Genomic DNA, 18306 nt, shown 5'->3' with positions numbered 1-18306 from the left:
GGACAACCTCCAAACCCACAGGAAGGTCTGTGTTAATCGCTGGTAATAAAGAGCCCTAGTCTGGGGGCTGGGAAGGTGGCTCAGTGGTAGAGCGCTTGCCTTGCATGCATGAGGCCCTGGGTTCGGTTCCTCAGCACCACATAAGCAGAAAAAGTCGGAATTGGTGCTGTGGCTCAAGTGGTAGGGTGCTAGCCTTGAGCTGAAGAGCTGAGGGGGACAGCACCTAGGCCCAGAGCTCAAGTCCCATGACCAACAACAAACAACAAAAGAGTCAGTCTGTTGGTGACCAAGTCTGGCCTATTCCTTTCCTGTTCTCCATTTTCCTAACACTGTTTCTTGCAACTGAATTCCCGAATAACACAATAGTTGTTAGCAAAATGAGCTCCCTTCCCTTAGCTTAGTCCACTCCTTCCCTTCTCCACAGTTTAGCATGCTCTTTTCCTAGGCAACACTAGGCCCACTTAGTAAAGGCAGTAAATAATCAACTTCCAATCCCCTCTACCTGGGGATGACACTCAGGGGCAGCAACCACCATATAAAGCAACAAGAGCCCTTAAAGTGACCTTCAGGTCTGGGCAGCTACAGGGCACCTTACCTACTATTTGGACAGCAGCCATAAAACCTAGTCTGCCACAATGAAGCCCCTGGCCCACATGTCCACACAAGGGTCTCTGCCTCCTAGCCCCTTCTAAACCTAGGTTACATACGTCGTCACCCCAGACAATAGCTGGCACTTCTTCTCACTTGTCCTTTGTGAGAAGGGGTCTTGCCGGCCCCCTTCCTGGCATTAAACCTTTCTTTGTTCTCTGTTCCTGGATGTCTATGGTTCTCTGGCAAAGTCTAATAATCTCTCAATAGCGTATTAAATGAACTTGATATTTTCAAATGATTAATATAAATAGGGACTTTCATTGCATGTAAACAATTATCCCAGGATGCTTGTAAATTTTGTTAAAAAATAGAAAGGGCTTGAAAAAATTTAGCACATTTAGTAAATGTTCTAGTTATGTAATTTAACTTAGGAGCTGAATCCCTATTTTCTTTGGAGAAAAGGTATCCAAGTTTGGACACTTTTCCTTTCAGAATACTTCTAATAAAAGGTCAAAGTGTTAGGACTGGGTCCTAACATGCAGTAAAATGCTTACCTCCAATAAACTACCAAAAAAGGTGGAAGTAGAGCTATGGCTCAAGTAGTAGAGAACTAAATTTGAGCAAAAGAAGCTTAAAGATAGTATTAGACTAAGGTCAAGCCCCAGGACTGGTATATGTGTTTTTGTGTTGTAGTAGGAAGACCCAGGCAGGTAAGCCCACCTAGTCCTGCGGAGTGAGTTGTTAAGAAGCAACTTTACTTCGGGAGCTGATACTGCGACCTTGAGTGGCCAACATACTTAGATTGTTTTTTTTGGGGGGGGGGGGTCCGGTCATGGGGCCTGCCCTCTGGGCTTGGGCGCTGTCCCTCAGCTCTTCAGCTCAAGGCTAGCATTCTACCACTTTCTGGCTTTTTTCTTTTTGCTTATGTGGTGCTGGGGAATCGAACCCAGGGCCTCATGCATGCAAGGCAAGCGCTCTACCACTGAGCCACCTCCCCAGCCCCCCTACTTAGGTTTTTAAAGGCAAAATTCATGAGGTCAAGCCTGGTCACGCAGGTGACCAATGAGATTGTCACACACCCAAAAGATTGCACAGTCAGACTAGACCACATGCAGGAGGCCAATGAGGTTACACTTTGTCACATATTGGCAGTTTAAGCCAGCCTATCACTTTTGGTTTAAATGACTCACGAATTCAACAGTAAGGCGGAGCTTACGGTAAGCATACACAAAGGAGGAGTTTAGTGGAGTTTAACATAAGCACATGAAAAAGGCGGAGTTTATGGTAAGCTCCTGAAGTTGCCAGAATGAGCCAAATTACTGGCTATCTGTTTAATCGGTCAGTCCTTAACAGAACAATGAAGGTGGGTTAAGTTGTTGTGGGGAGGGGGACCTAGAGGCATTCTTTCCATTCCAAGAACTGAGCTGGTTGGAGCCAAGGTCGAGCTAACCTTGTTTAGAGGTGTGTTTTTTTCCTAAAATCCCTAAAACAAAAGTAAAGCCTGGGGGCTGGGAAGGTGGCTCAGTGGTAGAGTGCTTGCCTTGCATGCATGAGGCCCTGGGTTCGATTCCTCAGCACCACATAAGCAAAAAGAAAAAAGCCGGAAGTGGCGCTGTGGCTCAAGTGGTAGAGTGCTAGCCTTGAACTGAAGAGCTGAGGGACAGCACCCAGGCCCAGAGTTCAGGCCCATGACCGGACCCAAAAAAAAAAAAAAAAAAAAGCAAAGCCTGGAAAGAAGCTGTACCAGCTCCAGTCTCCTCTCAGTGTGTACTTGTGTGTGTGTGTGTGTGCGTGAGCACGTGCGCACGCGCCTGTGACCCCCCCACGTGCGCCCACATACACAATTGGAATAAAGAACTCTTGCTAACAGCCTAGGCTATCAAATTGAACCAGGACAGACAAAGAGAACATGTATGGTAAGCTTACAGCAAATACAGGAGATATTAATTCATTTACTTTTCGTAAGATGAAGGGACCAAAGTCATTTAGGGGAAATGAGGCCTGGTGAAGGCAACTCAGAAACATGGTATTTAGAAACAAGGAAGCACTATCTTTGCTTCAAAGGGAGACAACAGGATGCATTCCTTCCCAGAGGTTGCATTTCTCACCCAAAGAATTTTTTGCCTGGTAGGATGTATGCCTTTCAGAGAAAAGTGCTTCCCCAAAACTTAAGCAATCTCTTACCCAAAATGCAGACAGCTGGCTCCCTATCTCCAGGAGAAGCGTCTGTTTTATGGCAGGATGCATTCTTACCTGGAAAAAATGCCTCAAACATCCAGAAACTCAAGCAGTAACACCAGGAGTGGATGGAGCAACTATCTTTGCCTAACTTTAAAGTCAGAACCTCTGTCCTTTTTTTTGTTTTTGGGTCCAGTTGTGGGGCCTGAACTCTGGGCCTGGGCGCTGCCCCTCAGCTCTTCAGCTCAAGGCGAGCGCTCTACCACTGAGCCACCTCCCCAGCCCCGGAACCTCTGTCTTCACCGTATAAATACCCCTGCGATCCCTGGAGTTGTGTGTGTTCCTCGCTCTGAGCACCAGTGTTGGAAGCGCTGGCCTTTCCACTTGTCTGCTTGCCTGCTTGCTTACCCCCAGGTCTCCTTACCATCGAGTCTTGTCCAGAAATTCTTGTTCTGCCCGGGAAGTCAAGCACCCTGAGTGCAGAGCCCCGACTTCTAGACCCTCGTCTGCATCAAATGACAAAGTGACCTCAGTGCTACGCTGTGGTGAATCCCCGTCGGCCTCACAGCCCCGATGGAGGGCCGCCACGCTGGGAGCGGGGCTTTCCCAGGCGGGGTGGGCGGCGGGCCGACGGGCCGGGCGTCCTCGGGAGTGGGCGGGCGAGGCCACACCCGCCACTGCGCTGCGCGTGAGTGCGCGTGTGAGTGCGCGTGCGCATGTGTGCGTGCGCATGTCGCGCGAGCGTGCATGCTTGGTTCTCTTCCTGCCTTCGAGATGCCGGGCCTTGAGAGCAGGCGCGGGGCGGGCGCGGGGCGGGCCCGGGGCGGTCGCGGGGCGGGCGCGGGGCAGGCGCGGGGCAGGCCCGGGGCAGGCCCGGGGCAGGCGCGGGGCGGGCCCGGGGCAGGCGCGGGGCGGGCGCGGGGCAGGCCCGGGGCGGGCGCGGGGCGGGCGCGGGGCAGGCCCGGGGCAGGCGCGGGGCAGGCCCGGCCCCGCGAGGGCCCCGCCGTGGGCGGCGGCGGAGCCGCAGGCGCTCTGAGGAGGGTGGCGGCGGGCGGCGGAGACCCGAGGCCGCGGCGGCGGTTCTCCCGCGCCTCGGGGCCGCGGTGGGGCCGAGCCGCGCCCGCCCCGCCCCGCTCGCGCGCTTTCTCCGCAGCGCCGACCGCAGCCGCTCCCGCTTCACTCGGCCGTGACCAGCAGAGGGCGCGAAGCCCGCCCAAGGCGGCCGAGGGCGCCAGGCCGGCCCGGTGCGGCTGGAAGCGGGGTCCGCGCGCTGCGGCGGGGACGGGGAGGGGGGTACGGGGAGGACGGTGGGGACGGGGAGGGGGGTACGGGGAGGACGGTGGGGACGGGGAGGGGGGTACGGGGAGGACGGTGGGGACGGGGAGGGGGGTACGGGGAGGACGGTGGGGACGGGGAGGGGGGACGGGGAGGACCGAGGACGGTGGGGACGGGGAGGGGGGTACGGGGAGGACGGTGGGGACGGGGAGGGGGGTACGGGGAGGACGGTGGGGACGGGGAGGGGGGTACGGGGAGGGGGGTACGGGGAGGACGGTGGGGACGGGGAGGGGGGTACGGGGAGGACCGAGGACGGGGGACGGGGAGGACGGTGGGGACGGAGAGGGGGGGACGGGGAGGACCGAGGACGGTGGGGACGGAGAGGGGGGGACGGGGAGGACGGTGGGGACGGGGAGGGGGGGACGGGGAGGACGGTGGGGATGGGGAGGGGGGGACGGTGTGGATGGAGTGGGCGGGTGGACGGAGCTGAACCGGGCCAGCCCGGCCCCGCGGTGCGGTTCCCAGCCGCCCTGCGCCCCCGACGGGACGCCGTTGGAGCCGCCGCCCCGCACTCGGGATCCAGGCGCCTTCCCGCGCCCCGCAGGCCGCACCGCTTCACCCCGGCGGCAGGGGTGGAGGCCGGCCTCCTGCCGAGCAGCGAGGAGGAAGGCGGCCTGGTTCCTTCTTCCTCCCCCCTCCTCCCCGCCCAGTCCCCCTCCTCCTGCCCCCATCCTCCCTCCTCCCATCTCTCTACTGCTTGAGCCACAGTGCCACTTCCGGTGTTCTAGTGGTTTATTGAAGAATCTCACAGACTTTCCTGCCCGGGCTGGTTTTGAACCGTAATCCTCAGAACTCAACCTCCTGAGTAGCTAGGATGACAGGCGTGAGCCACCGATGCCAGCTCTAGTGAGTATCTCTACCACATCTGTTTACCCTTTTTTCCCCTATTTCTGTCCCTCTCCTTACACTCCCAAAGATGTATAAACAACAAGAGAGAAAGAAAACAAAAACATCAAGTTTTGCAAGAAGGAGACAATCAGACATCAGCCTCCGGGGAGTAAAGTCAAGCAAGAACTCTTTATTATCACACAGCAAGCCTTTTTAAAGCAAGACGCCTGGCATAGGAGGGGAGGAAAAGCAACCAACCAATCACGTAAAGGTCACCCTATCATGCACTTTTCACCTGGGGCCCGGGGTTTATTTGGCCCCAGTGCTTCTGAACTTTCCCTGCCATTCACGAGCCATTCTCGCACTGACATCACTTTGCCTGATGGTATCCAATCAGATTTTAACATAAACAACTCTGCCCACTCAACTTCCTCTCAGCGCCATCTTTGCTGCCCATGTGCCCCACAGTGGGGCTTGAACTCTTCAGCTCAAGGCTAGCGCTCTAGCACTTGAGCCACAGCACCACTTCTGGTTTTCTAGTGGTTCATTGGAGATAAGAGTCACAGAGTTTCCTGCAGGGGCTGTCTTTGAACCGTGATCCTCACATCTCAGCCTCCTGAGTAGGATTACTGTTGGAGACCCAAAACCTGCCTGAGAATGACTGGCGCCCAGCGCATGTGTGTATGCTGGTTTTGGGGCTTGAACTCTGGCTGAGCTCTTTTTGCTCAAGGCTAGAACACTACCACTTGAGCCACAATTCCACTTCTGCTTTTTGGGTGACTTTAATTCTTGACCCTTAGATCTCAGCTTCTTGGGTAGCTAGGATTACAAACGTTAGCTACTAGCACCTGGTTTCCGTATTTCATTATGTGAGATGACATCTAGATAAATACATTTTCTTCTTTTGTGTGTGTGCTGGTCCTGAGGCTTTTTTGCTCAAGGCTAGTTAGTGCTCTACCACTTGAGACACAGCTCTACTTCCAGCTTTTTGCTAGTTAAATAGAAGAGTTTCCCAGACTTTCCTGCCTGTGGCTTTGAACTATGATCCTCAGATCTCAGCCTCCTGATTTACTAGGGTTATAGGTGTGAGCCACTGGCACTTGGTTATTTTCCACCAATATAGTGTACTTCACTTTTACCCTGATAGCTTTACTTAATCAAATCATGAAGTCTGATTTCCCACCACTACCCTTCATCCTTTGACATGCCTCCATTTGTAGCCTCCAGCACTCCTCTGCTATCTCCTCTGGTCCTTTGCCTTTCTATTATCTGCTGCAGCTGGTATAGGGCAGACTGCTAGAATACCTTTGTACAGTAAAGGGCAGCAGAGAGCATCAACGGTCACGACCAGAATGATAAAATCTCTGCTCAGTTCAACAACCAGGTCAGCATGTGGAGCAGTGGGTCCTGTCAGTCAGGCCAGGCTAGGCTTAGAATCCTAGGAGAGGGCTATGGGGGAGGAAAGAAGCAGAGAGAGGAGACCTAAGAGCTGTTTGGATATCCAGCTCTACACATGGTTAGAACAGCAGCAACTAAAGCTGACCTAAGTTCCTGAAAGGAGAAGTGACCAGAATATAGTCAGGAAAAACATTGTAACAGCAGGTTCAGGCTACTTCTATTTTTTTTAGGGGAGGGGGAGCAGTTCTGAGGATCTCAGTGCCTTAAAAAAAAGAAGCAATGACAAAGCAGTGTTACAAAACTATAGTCAGCCGAACCTCCCTTTTACTGAAAACTCAAAATCTAGTTCAGTAACATTGATTTTTCTGCATAGAGGAAAAGCAGTGATGGAATTAGCTGACTAATACTAAAACCATCTCAATCTTGAGACTTTTGCTATTATTAGTGGTAGCTCACTAGCAGACTGAGTGCCAGCAGTTAGTAAAGACTCTAACTGAAATAGCGAAGATGACTTATTCAGGATAATTACAGTGGAGGGTATTGTAGTAGGGGAGAGAGAATGGGCCCAATGCCAATAAGATTTATAGCTGTGGAGAGGATGAGATTCCACAGATAGAAAATGATTAAGAGGCCGGGCGCTGGTGGCTCATGCCTGTAATCCTAGCTACTCAGGAGGCTGAGATCGGAGGATCTCAGTTTAAAGCCAGCCCGGGCAGGAAAGTCTGTGAGACTCTTATCTCCAGTAAACCACTAGAAAACCGGAAGTGGTGCTGTGGCTCAAGTGGTAGAGTGTTTGCCTTGAGATGAAGAGCACAGGGACAGCGTCCAAGCCCAGAGTTCAAGCCCCACAACCAACCAAAAAGAAAAAGGAAATGATTAAGAGGGAGACTATGGGTGTTGCTCAGCACACATAAGGACCTTGGTTCAATTTTTCAGTGTCTTCTAAATGATTTAGAGGAGACATCAAGGGTCACAAAAATTCTTTGCTTAGCCAAACTTTATTCAAGCGTTTCTCTTTTCCCTTCCCTTTCTCCTTCTCCTCCCTCACTCCCTCTTTCCTTTTCTCCATTTTTTTCTTCCCTTCCTTTTTAAAAATTTATTTATTTATTTAGTTGGTCATGGGGCTTGAACTCTGGGCCTGGGTGCTGTCCCTTAGCTCTTCAACTCAAGTCTAGCACTCTACCACCTGATCCATAGTGTCACTTACAGTTTTCTGGTGGTTCATTGGGGATAAAAGTCTCATAGACTTTCCTGCCTGGACTGGTTTTGAACCATGATCCTCAGATCTCAGCCTTCTGAGTAGCTAGGATTACAGGGGTGAGCCATTGGCGCCCAGCATTATTTTTTTTTTTTTTTGATAAGGTCAGTTTCCTTTTGTAACTCTGGCTGGTCTGGAATTAATGATCTTCCTCCTTTGTCCTCCCCAAAATGAGATTATAAACCTGTGCCATCTCTACTCCCTTCTTTATGACATCATGAATAGCACCAGGGTTCACCTTCATAATCTTGTTTTTTCTTTTTGCTGGTCATGGGGCTTGAACTAGTGCACTTCCACTTTGAGCCACAGCTCCACCTCGGATTTCCTAGAAGTTAATTGAGGTAAGAGTCTGGTGGGTATTCTTGCACAGGCTGGCTGTGAGGTGCAATCTTCAGATATGTTTCCTGAATAGCTAGGATGACAGGCTTGAGCCACCAGTGCATGGCACTTTCTTTTTTTCTTTTCCTTTTTTTTTTGTTGGTCGTGGGGCCTGAACTCTGGGCCTGGGCGGGCTGTCCCTCAGCTCTTCAGCTGTAGACTAGCACTCTACCACTTGAGCCTCAGTCCCACTTCTGGCTTTTTTCTGCTTATGAGGAATGGAACCCAGGGCCTCATGAGTGCGAGGCAAGCGCTCCACCACGGAGCCACTTCCCAGCCCTGCAGGGCACTTTCATAGCCTTATCTAACCCTAGCCACTTTGCACAAGGACCAGTTCCAAATACAGTTATTGTAGGGATTTGAGGTTTTTTTTTTTTTTTTTTTCCCAGCACAGACCCTGAGGAGATGGAGGGAGCACATTCAAATCTAGCCAGATAGGGCCATACATGCCTATAAGCTCAGCACGTGGGGGGGGGGGGGTAAGGCAGGAGGATCTTAAGTTTAGAGCCAGTGGGATATACAGAAAGACCCTGTCTCAAAAAACCCGAAACAAAACTAAAACCAAAACTGTAAGTAGAGAAGTGTCTCAAGTGGTAGCGTTCAAGACCCAGTATGATGGCTCTGCAGGTTTCACATGCCTGGAAGATCTCTAGTCAGATGTGCTGTTGCCTTGGCTGACAGCATGGCTGTTCCCAACAGTACTGGTCCCCAACACCGAACCCTTCTGATCCTGATAACCTACTTCTCTCATTCCAAGGACAGCTGGCTTTCTGGGAGGCTGCATTTGCCCTTCATCACAGAACATGACAGGAGAGCTCTCTACTGCCCAGGTCAAAGATCAGTCTCACTGACCCTGGAACCCTGGCTTGCTCTGCACAAGTGAAAAGGGACAAAAACAATCTTCTAGGCAACAGGCAGGTACAGGGCAGAGGGCGGGGCTTAGGCAGAGTTGTCCCTCACAGCCTCAGCAGGCCCATTTACCGTAGCCAAGCACCAGCTGCACACACAAGTCACCTGGGCTGAGAGTCAGCCAGACAAACATCTCTAGTAGCCAGCTGGGAAAGATCCAGAAGACAGGAAGACAAAGTCACTATTTAACAAGCTATCCCTGCACTCCAGGAGCATATGAAAACCATGGCTTTGGAACTGAGCAGGAACCTACAGCCAGATTAGTCTATGGATTCCAAGTTTGAAAATAGTAATGTCAACTAACTAAGGGAAGCAACTTTTTTTTTTGGCCAGTTGTGGGGCTTGAATTCAGGGTCTGGGCACTGTCCCTGATGTCTTTGCTCAAGCTAGTGCTCTACCACTTCAAGCCACAGGGCCACTTCCAGTTTTTCTGGTGGTTAATTGGAGATAAGGGTCTCATAGCCTTTCCTGCCTGGGATGGCTTTGAACTGCAATCCTCAAATTGCAGCCTCCTGTTTAGCTAGAATTACAGGAGTAAGCCACCATCACCTTGCTAGAGGCAAATATTAAGAAACCGGATCAAATGCAGCTGTTACAGTTTCCCTTCTAAAGAGCCTTGCCCTTTGGAAATCAGGGGTTCTAGTAGGGTTACCAAAATACCTTCTTTGGGCACCCAGTGACATAAGCATCTTTCGCTGGCCTCCACCTCTTAAACATTTGCTCTCTCTTTGCATTCTATGCTGTGGAATCCACAGTGGAACCATACCACATTAATTCCCATCTGCTTTGTGGTATACTACCACGGTTAAGTGTTCTTCCTAGCTCTTTGTTTGCTTGCACTAGCCTCTTTTTCACATAATGAGCCTGAGGTTATTCAAATTGGCACAAGTGATAGATCTCCCTTATTTCAGGCTAAATTATAGTCTGCAAATAACGACTTTAAAGACAAGTAACCTGGCACCGGTGGCTCACGCCTGTAATCCTAGCTACTCAGGAGGTTGAGCTCTGAGGATCACAGTTCAAAGCCAGCCCAGGCAGGAAAGTCCGTGAGACTCTTATCTACAATAAACCACTAGAAAATTAGAAGTGGCATTGTAGCTCAAGTGGTAGAGTGCTTGCCTTTAGCTGAAGAGTGCAGGGACAGCGCCCAAGCCCAGAGTTCAAGCCCCATGACCGACCAAAAAAACCCCAAAAAACCAAAACCCTACAACAACAACAAGTAATACTGTATATATTTTCAGCAACTTCTCTTCTGTTCGCTTTTTTTTTTTTCTTCAGGCCAGTGCTGGAGCTTGAACTAAGGTCCTGGACTCTGTCCCTTAGATTTTTTTTTGCTCAAAATTGGTGCTCTACCACTTGAGCCACAGATCTATTTTTGACTTTTCAGTGGCTAGTTGGATATAAGACTCTCACAGAACTTTCCTGCTGGGCTGGCTTCCAACCTTAATGCTCAAGATCTCAGCCCCCTGAGTAGTTAGGATTACAGACGTGAACTGCTAATTTCTAAACTTTTGAAATATCTGATTGAACAATATTGCACTCTTCCAGGTGATAAGAGCCATGGGACTGGGATTAAGAGCTCTATGCAATGATTGATGGGTTATTTTCCTGGTTATCCTCATGGTTCTATTGACTTCCCACTTGTGCTAGTTCATCCTTAAAGTGTTTTACATAAAACTGGAACTAATTAGTTTAAATCAGCTGAAATTTGAATTCCACATGTGGTAAGTGGCTCCCAACCTGGACAGGGTAGTGAAAAATAACTGTAATCTCTCAGGCCAAGGAATGTGCAAGAGACAGAGGGATGCTGCCTCTCACAGCCCCGGGTGGGGGTGCTGAGGACATCATGCTGTCCAAGGGTCAGGTCTAGGAAGAGAGACTGGGCCACGGTCTCCATGAAGCTCAGGAGTGCACTGCAGGGTCAGTGGGCCTCTGCTTGGACCGTTGAATAGAATGTTTCGTGGTTCCTCTGCTTGGACCGTTGAATAGAATGTTTCATGGTACCTCTGCTTGGACCGTTGAATAGAATGTTTCATGGTTCCTCTGCTTGGACTGTTGAATAGAATGTTTCGTGGTTCCTCTGCTTGGACCGTTGAATAGAATGTTTCGTGGTTCCTCTGCTTGGACTGTTGAATAGAATGTTTCGTGGTTCCTCTGCTTGGACTGTTGAATAGGATGTTTCATGGTTCCTCTGCTTGGACCATTGAATAGAATGTTTCATGGTGCCTCTGCTTGGACTGTTGAATAGGATGTTTCATGGTACCTCTGCTTGGACCGTTGAATAGAATGTTTCGTGGTTCCTCTGCTTGGACTGTTGAATAGGATGTTTCATGGCTCTGGCATCAGTTCCACCTACCCTTTCACGGCTTGTGTCTGTATTTTGGGGTTAGGAAAACTCCAGTGGCTCCACTCCATTCTACCCTTAGTGTGGAAATGGCTTATTCAGGACCAGTTTCCTCCCCTCAAGCTTTAGTAGGTTGCTGTCATTGTAGTTTATACTAGTCATTGCTTTTTTAGTGTGGACTTACTGTGTTTGTTTCATTTAGTTTATTCAGTTAAAGAATGTGGCATTTAGGTATGGAACCCAGCATTCAAGATTTCAGTTTGCTGTGCTCTATTGAAGTGAGTATTGTATACATAATAAAGGCAATTATATTTCTTCGTGTGTTTGTGTGTGTGTGTGTATGTGTGTGATGTGACAGTACAGGGGCTTGAATTCAGGGCCTTGAGCTGTCCTATGACTTTTTCACGAAGGCGCATTCTGACCCTTGAGCCATGCTCTGCCACTCCACTTTTGGCTCTGTGGGTTAATTGGAGATAAGAATCTCAAGACTTTTATACTTGGGCTAGCTGTGAACCTTGAGGTTTCAGTCTCCTAAGTAACTATGATTACTGTTGCAAGCCATCTGAAATTTCATTTCAGAAATGAAATGAAACGCTTTTTTCCTCCACCTTGCCCTGAACTGTTGTCCCTGAACTGTTTTTAGGCTCAAGTCTAGCTCTCTGCCACTTGAGCCACAGCTCCACTTTTGGAGAAATTGGAGAAAGGCATTTCAGGGACTTTCCTGTTTAGCTGTTTTCCTATCTGAATCCTCAGATCTCAGCCTCCTGAACCACTTGGATTATAGGTGTAAGCCACCTGTTCCCAGCCCTTCTTCCACCACTCCCCAGATCTGAGGATTACAGTTTGAAGCCAGCTCACAGAAAAACCTTTGAGCCTCTTATTTACAATTAACCACCAAAAAGCAAGAAGTGAAGCTTTGTCTCAAGTAGAGCAAGATAGCCTTGAGCAAAGGAGCTCAGGGGCAGCATTCAGGCCTTGAGTTCAAGCTACAGGACGAGGTGGAGTTTGGGCCTTCAGAATCATATGAGATGGTGAGAATCTGATGGAGAGTCACAGACTTGTCTACTCACGCGAGCTTTGAACTATGGTCCTCCATTTGGGGAAAGGACATGGGATATGGGGTTAGAAAGCCAAGTCCTGTTCTCAGCTCTCCACTGGGAATCCCTGACCTTCTGGTTGGCCTCACTTCCCCCTCAGTAAGGTCATCCCCGCTCTCCCTAACTGCTCAGTATGGGAGACCAGGTTGAACACTGTTTTTCCACTTTCCCATTGATTCTTAGGGTAGACTCAGAGGCTAGAAGAAGAAAAGCTAGAAGAGCACCTCTGAAGTGCTCCTTAGAGTATGTGTCTTACTACCCATCCCCTTCTCAAACTGCGTAATAAGACTGATTCAGTTTGGAAAATCCAGCCATATGGGGAACTATTAGCCTCTGCCTTTGCTTGTGATGCAACCTTGTTCACTCCAGGCTAAAAGCCACATCCTTCCTGCCCCTGCTGGGGCTGTGGCCACTATAAATTCGTGCCATTTCCTCTCTGCCTGTCCCTAAAGCTGGCGTCTGGGTGAGTTCAGCTCTGTGGTGCAGGGTAGGCAGCAGGCCTGGGGGAGGAATGGGGTCAGCATTGAGCGGTTAGCAGTGTCTCCTAGCCTCTAAGTCTGTCCTTCAATGGCAGACATTAGGATATTTTAGAATGTTCTCTTCTGTTTATAATTTCTTGGGCTCCCTGTATGTGGGTGCATGTCTTTGGGGGTGTGGAGTGGGAGAAGGGCAGGAGCACAAACACAGCTCATACCCAGGACTTCAGCCGACTTTCCTCACATCTCCTCAGCAGACTGGAGAAGCAGGATGCATGTAGAAAGATGAACCTTACATGAGGAAGTGAATCGGAGCCCCTTAAGATGCATGAAGGAGTGGACTTGGGGATGGGGCGTGAGGCAAGAGTTGAGAGACAAGAATGGAGATGGACCAGGAATGGGGGAGGGTGAGCTTGAGGTACTTGAACACCAAATGAGGCATCTGATTTCGAGTATCAACCCTTTTCACGCTCTCTCCTTCCCATTAGTGTTATTTATAGCTTTGATTGATGTTGTTTTTATTTTTGTGTTTTTATCAGTTCTGGGGCTTGAACTCAAGGCCTGGGTGGTGTCTCTGAGCTCTTTTTGCTCAAGGCTAGCGCTCTTCCACTTTGAGCCACAGCAGCACCACTTTGGGTTTTCTGGTGGTTAATTGGAGATGAGAGTCATGGAGCTGGGCGCTGGTGGCTCACACCTGTAATCCTAGCTACTCAGGAGACTGAGATTTGAGGACTGCGGTTCAAAGCCAGCCTGGGCTGGAAAGTCTCTAAGACGCTTATTTCCAGTTAACCACCAGAAAACCAGAAGTGGCACTTTGGCTAAAGTGGTAAAGCACTAGCCTTGAGCTGAAGAGCTGAGGGACAGCGCCCAGGCCCAGAGTTCAAGATCCAAAACTGACCAAAAAAAAAAGAGTCTCATGGACTTTCCTGTCCAGGCTGGCTCCAAACCTTGATCCTAAGATCTCAATCTCCTGAGTAGCTAGGATTGCAGACACGAACCACTAGTGCCTGGTGAGTTGATATTATTTTTTTGCTGCAAACAGTAAAATGAAGGGATCAGTTCCAGCGGAACCAACTTGTTCTTCCATTCAAACACTAGAAGATATGGAAGATTTAAGGACACAAAGCTCTGTAGAATTTGCAGTCATGTCAGGAAGACCACATTGGTGAGCATGGCAATGAAAATCTTGCAATAAGTGCTGGAGAAAGTGTGTTTGCCTTTTAATCACCTATCTTGTTTCATTGTTGTGGGCTTTTTTTTTTTTTTTTTCCCATGGGAAAACCTAAATAAGTAGGGTGAAAGACCTGGTCCATGTCACTGGTCTCAGTCTTGACTGTCAATCACTGAGCAAGATGCTCAGTGGCTACATAAGATAGTATGTAGCCGGGTACAGGTGGCTCAGACTAGCTACTCAGGAGGCTGAGATTGGAGGACTGAGGTTTAAAACTAGCTAAGTCAGAAAAGTTCAGAGACTCTATCTCTAATTAACCAGCAAATTATCATATTGGAGGCATGGGTCAAATGATAAAACACCAGCTGTGAGCAAAAAAGCCAAGTAAGAGCCTGAGGCCTGAGTTCAAGCCCAGTTACTAGCACACACACATACAAAAGATGGCAGAAGGAATATACATGCTGCACAGGGCTTTGTGTAGTCCAGTTGAGAATAATCAGTGCACACTCACCATACAAGAACTAATATGAGTCATGTTTTTTGTATTTGTACACTCTACAAGGAGAGGTTAAGGTGATGCACGTTTATATGCACTTGTATGTATCTGAGTTCTTCACTTTTAGTTAATGATGGATAGAGGGACAAATGGGAACCATCCTTTCTTCTGTACATCCCCTGCTGCTCTCTTCTCTGTCCCTCCACAAACTGCTCTTCTATTAAGTAGTCACTCATTTCTGAGCCTTCTCTTTCCTTTGTTCTTTTTTCCTTCAGGTAAAAATAGCAAGAAACCATAGCTTTCAGTGAGAAGGAACTGGAAGGCAATCCCTTCTGTTTTCAGGTTATAAATGAGGAAGCCCAAGTTGAGAAATAGTGACTAGCTTGTCCGTGGTCACAGCCCCGTTACCCAAAGTTCTCTTATTGATATGTGAAGGTTTGTGTTCACTGTGATATAATCGTATTTATGGGTTTATTATTTATTTCTACAGGAAAACTTTTCATTCATAGCTCAGGACATACTCATGGATCATGCCAATGGAGAGCTTTCTGGTATGCTTTTCAAAAATGAAAGCTGGTAATTCATTTTAGTCAGTGGATTTTTTCCTTTGAATTTTCTTTTTGTATGTGTGCCAGTACTGGGGCTTGAACCCAGGTCTTGCACACTCTTTTGACTTTTTCTTCCAAGGCTGGCACTCAACCACTTGAGCTATACCTCTCCTTCTGGCTTTTTGGTGGTTAATTGGAGAGAAGAGTCTCACGGACTTTCCTGCCCAGGCTGGTTTGAACCTCGATCCTCAGATCTCAGCCTCCTTGAGTAGCTAGGAATACAGGTGTGAGCCACCAGAGCCCAGCACTTTTATTTTTAAATTAAACTGATACGTCAAATTTGCATGTGCTTGGAGGGTGTCTTGACACATGCATAATAATGTTTTCTGAGTTCCTGATAATTTCTTGTCTTTAATAGACTCTCAGTCAAACATGCTGTTTGACTGCCTGGCCTGTTAGCGTGGACCTGAGCCTGAGGATCCTAGAGAGGGTTGCCGATGAGCATGACCAGCACCCGCTGCAAGCTCGCCCACCATCTGGAAGACCTGGAGGATGCAGACCTTAAGAAATTCAAAATGCATTTAGAAGATTACCCTCCAGGGGAGGGCTGCATTGCCCTCCCCAGGGGCCAGCTCGAGAAGGCAGACCATGTAGACCTGGCCACACTCATGATTGCCTTCAATGGGGAAGAGAAAGCCTGGGCCATGGCTGTGAGGATATTTGCTGAAATCAACAGGAGAGACCTACATGAGAAAGCTAAGAGAGATCAGCTAGAGTGGGGTGAGTAAAGACTATCTAACAAAACAACAAAACAAACTTGAGGTAAATAAGTGTAGGATCTTACTGCTCACCCACTAAACATAGCTGTCCGTTACCCTGTGCTCCATGCTGTCTTCTGTTACATCTCCGTGAACTTCACTGTTCTGAGTTTCTCATATAGCTGAAATCATGACACATTTATCTTTTTGTGAATGGTTTATCTCACTCAGCATGTTGTCTTCAAGGTTCCCTCATATTATATACTATGTCAGAATTTCCTTCCTTCCTTCCTTCCTTCCTCCTCCTCGTCCTCCTCCTCTTCCTCCTCCCCATCGTCGTCGTTGTCGTCTTCTTCTTCTTCTTCTTCTTCTTCTTCTTCTTCTTCTTCTTCTTCTTCTTCTTCTTCTTCTTCTCCTTCTCCTTCTCCTTCTCCTTCTCCTTCTCCTCCTCTTCCTCCTCCTCCTTCTCCACCTCTTCCTCCTCCTTCTCCTCCTCCTCCTCCTTCTCCTCCTCCTCCTCCTTCTCCTCCTCCTCCTCCTTCTCCTTCTCCTCCTCCTTCTCCTTCTCCTTCACTTGTCCTGTTGTCCTGGGGCCTGAACTCAGGGCCTGGGTGCTGTCCCTGAGCTTTTGTTCTCAAGGTTAATGCTCCACCATTTGAGCCATAGCTTCATTTCCATCTTTATGGTAGTGAATTGGATGTAAGGGTCTCACAGACTTTCCTACCCCAGCTGGCTTCAAACTACAATCCTCAGATCTCAGCCTCCTGAAGAACTAGGATTACAGGCATGAACCACTGGTACCTGGCCTTTGATTGTTTTTGTTTCTGACTGAAACACCTAGTGGAGAAAGACTCTACCCATGGTCTAACTCTTGACTGTGAGGCAGGGAGCCATGCTTAGTATTTGTTGTATGCCCTCATGAATGTGTTTGCCGTGTACCCAAATTCCACCTCATTTTAAGTCTTTCATCATTCTCCCCATCTCTCCCAATACCAACCATCCTTTAAAGTTTACTAGTTCCATTTTTATATGTACATTGAGTATTATGACTAACTTTTGAGTTAACCTACACTTGTAGTATGAGAGGTTTCCTTGTGATATTACCATACATGCAGATAGTGTTCTTTGAACAAATCTACCCCTCCCAACCATTGCTCCAATTCGTCCTGTCTACTGTTTACAAAGTGGTGAGTTTCATTATTTGCTATATATGTATAAACATAAATACATGTATGTACACATATGTATACATACAAACACACATACATGTATATATGTAACATTCTTTGATCCTTTTCAACCTATGCACTGATCCTTTATCCATTCTGCACTATTTTTTTTTTTTTTTTGATTTTTGGTCATGGGGCCTGAACTCTGGGCCTGGGTGCTGTCCCTCAGCTCTTCAGCTCAAGGGTAGCACTTTACCACTTGAGCCACAGAGCCATTTCTGGTTTTCTTGTTATTTACTGGTGATAAGGGTCTCATGGACTTTGCTGCATAGGCTGGCTTTGAACCAAGATCCTCAGATTTTAGCCTCCTGAGTAGCTAGGGTTATAGGTGTGAGCCACTGGTGCCCGGCTTGCACTGGTTATTTATTTATTTTGTTTTATTATTTATTTATTTATTTTGGTTGGTCGTGAGGCTTGAACTCTGGGCTTGGGCACTGTCCCTGTGCTCTTCAGCTCAAGGTGAGCACTCTACCACTTGAGCCACAGTGCCACTTCCTGTTTTCTAGTGGTTTATTGGAGATAAGAGTCTCATGGACTATCCTGCGCAGGCTGGCTTTGAACCTTGATCCTCAGATCTCAGCCTCCTGAGTAGCTAGAATGACAGGCGTGAGCCACCGATGCCTGGCTATTTTTTTATTTTTATTTCTATTACATCCACTTTTTTTTTTTTTGGTCCGGTTGTGGGGCCTGAACTCTGGGCCTGAGCACTGTCCCTCAGCTCTTCAGCTCAAGACTAGTGCCCTACCACTTGAGCCACAGCGCCACTTCCGGCTTTTTTTTTCTTTTTTGCTTATGTGGTGCTGAGGAATCGAACCCAGGGCCTCAGGCATGCAAGGCAAGCGCTCTACCACTGAGCCAACTTCCCAGCCCCTACATCCACTTTTTAAGATTTGTTTTTAGGTTTTCAGTTGTTTTTTCTTAAATCTTAGTTTTAGCAGCTTTCCACTGGGGAAGCAGTCTTAGGGGATGGAATCAGGCAGTTCAGTCTACTTTTTCCACGGTGGAGGTGGTCAGGGTAACAATGTAGATCTCCTCCAGGTGACTGTCAGGCTGTGGCAGCGGCAGCAGCAGCAGGGTCTCTCAGTGGCTCCAAGGGACTGTCACACCTTGTGCTGGGCTGCAAATTCCTACACAGACCAGTGGTTATTGCATAGGCTTGGCAGGCTGAGACTCCACTAGTTTTTAAGACTATTTAGACAATAGCCCAGGACAATTTACCAAGATGACAACTTTTTAAACTAAATAGTTCTTTTAATAAGGCTAGGATTTTCTAGGCAGATATAGTGGGCTCAGGCCTGTACCACTATTTCCC

At 48.4% G+C, this 18306-nt stretch overlaps 1 protein-coding gene and 1 non-coding gene across 8 annotated transcripts in view; one reads left to right on the top strand and one right to left on the bottom strand.

Annotated features, from left to right (window-relative positions):
• Window positions 1–1518: 1518 nt before the first annotated feature.
• Trnaa-ugc (transfer RNA alanine (anticodon UGC)) lies at window positions 1519–1587 on the bottom strand. The gene has a single exon. It is a non-coding gene; the product is annotated as a tRNA-Ala (tRNA).
• A 2948-nt stretch (window positions 1588–4535) lies between these two features.
• The window catches only part of LOC138810725 (NACHT, LRR and PYD domains-containing protein 3-like), an 89578-nt gene continuing 75807 nt past the window's right edge, over window positions 4536–18306 (top strand). For 2 of the 7 annotated variants that reach the window (XM_069997899.1, XM_069997906.1), the window contains exons 1-4: window positions 4536–4950; window positions 13835–13957; window positions 14950–15010; window positions 15426–15787. In XM_069997899.1, coding sequence (XP_069854000.1) covers window positions 15505–15787 — 283 coding nt within the window. In that variant the 5' untranslated portion in view covers window positions 4536–4950; window positions 13835–13957; window positions 14950–15010; window positions 15426–15504. Of the gene's footprint in view, window positions 4951–13834; window positions 13958–14649; window positions 14895–14949; window positions 15011–15161; window positions 15292–15425; window positions 15788–18306 lie in introns of those variants that run through there. The other 5 variants (XM_069997900.1, XM_069997901.1, XM_069997902.1 and 2 more) reach the window with 5 other exon arrangements.

Source organism: Dipodomys merriami, unplaced genomic scaffold, assembly GCF_024711535.1.
Source record: "Dipodomys merriami isolate MVZ:Mamm:240054 unplaced genomic scaffold, mDipMer1.0.p SCAF_508, whole genome shotgun sequence".
Taxonomy (NCBI): domain Eukaryota; kingdom Metazoa; phylum Chordata; class Mammalia; order Rodentia; family Heteromyidae; genus Dipodomys; species Dipodomys merriami.
Note: the sequence above shows the minus strand (reverse complement) of the source record. Positions and strands in the feature narration are given on the sequence as shown.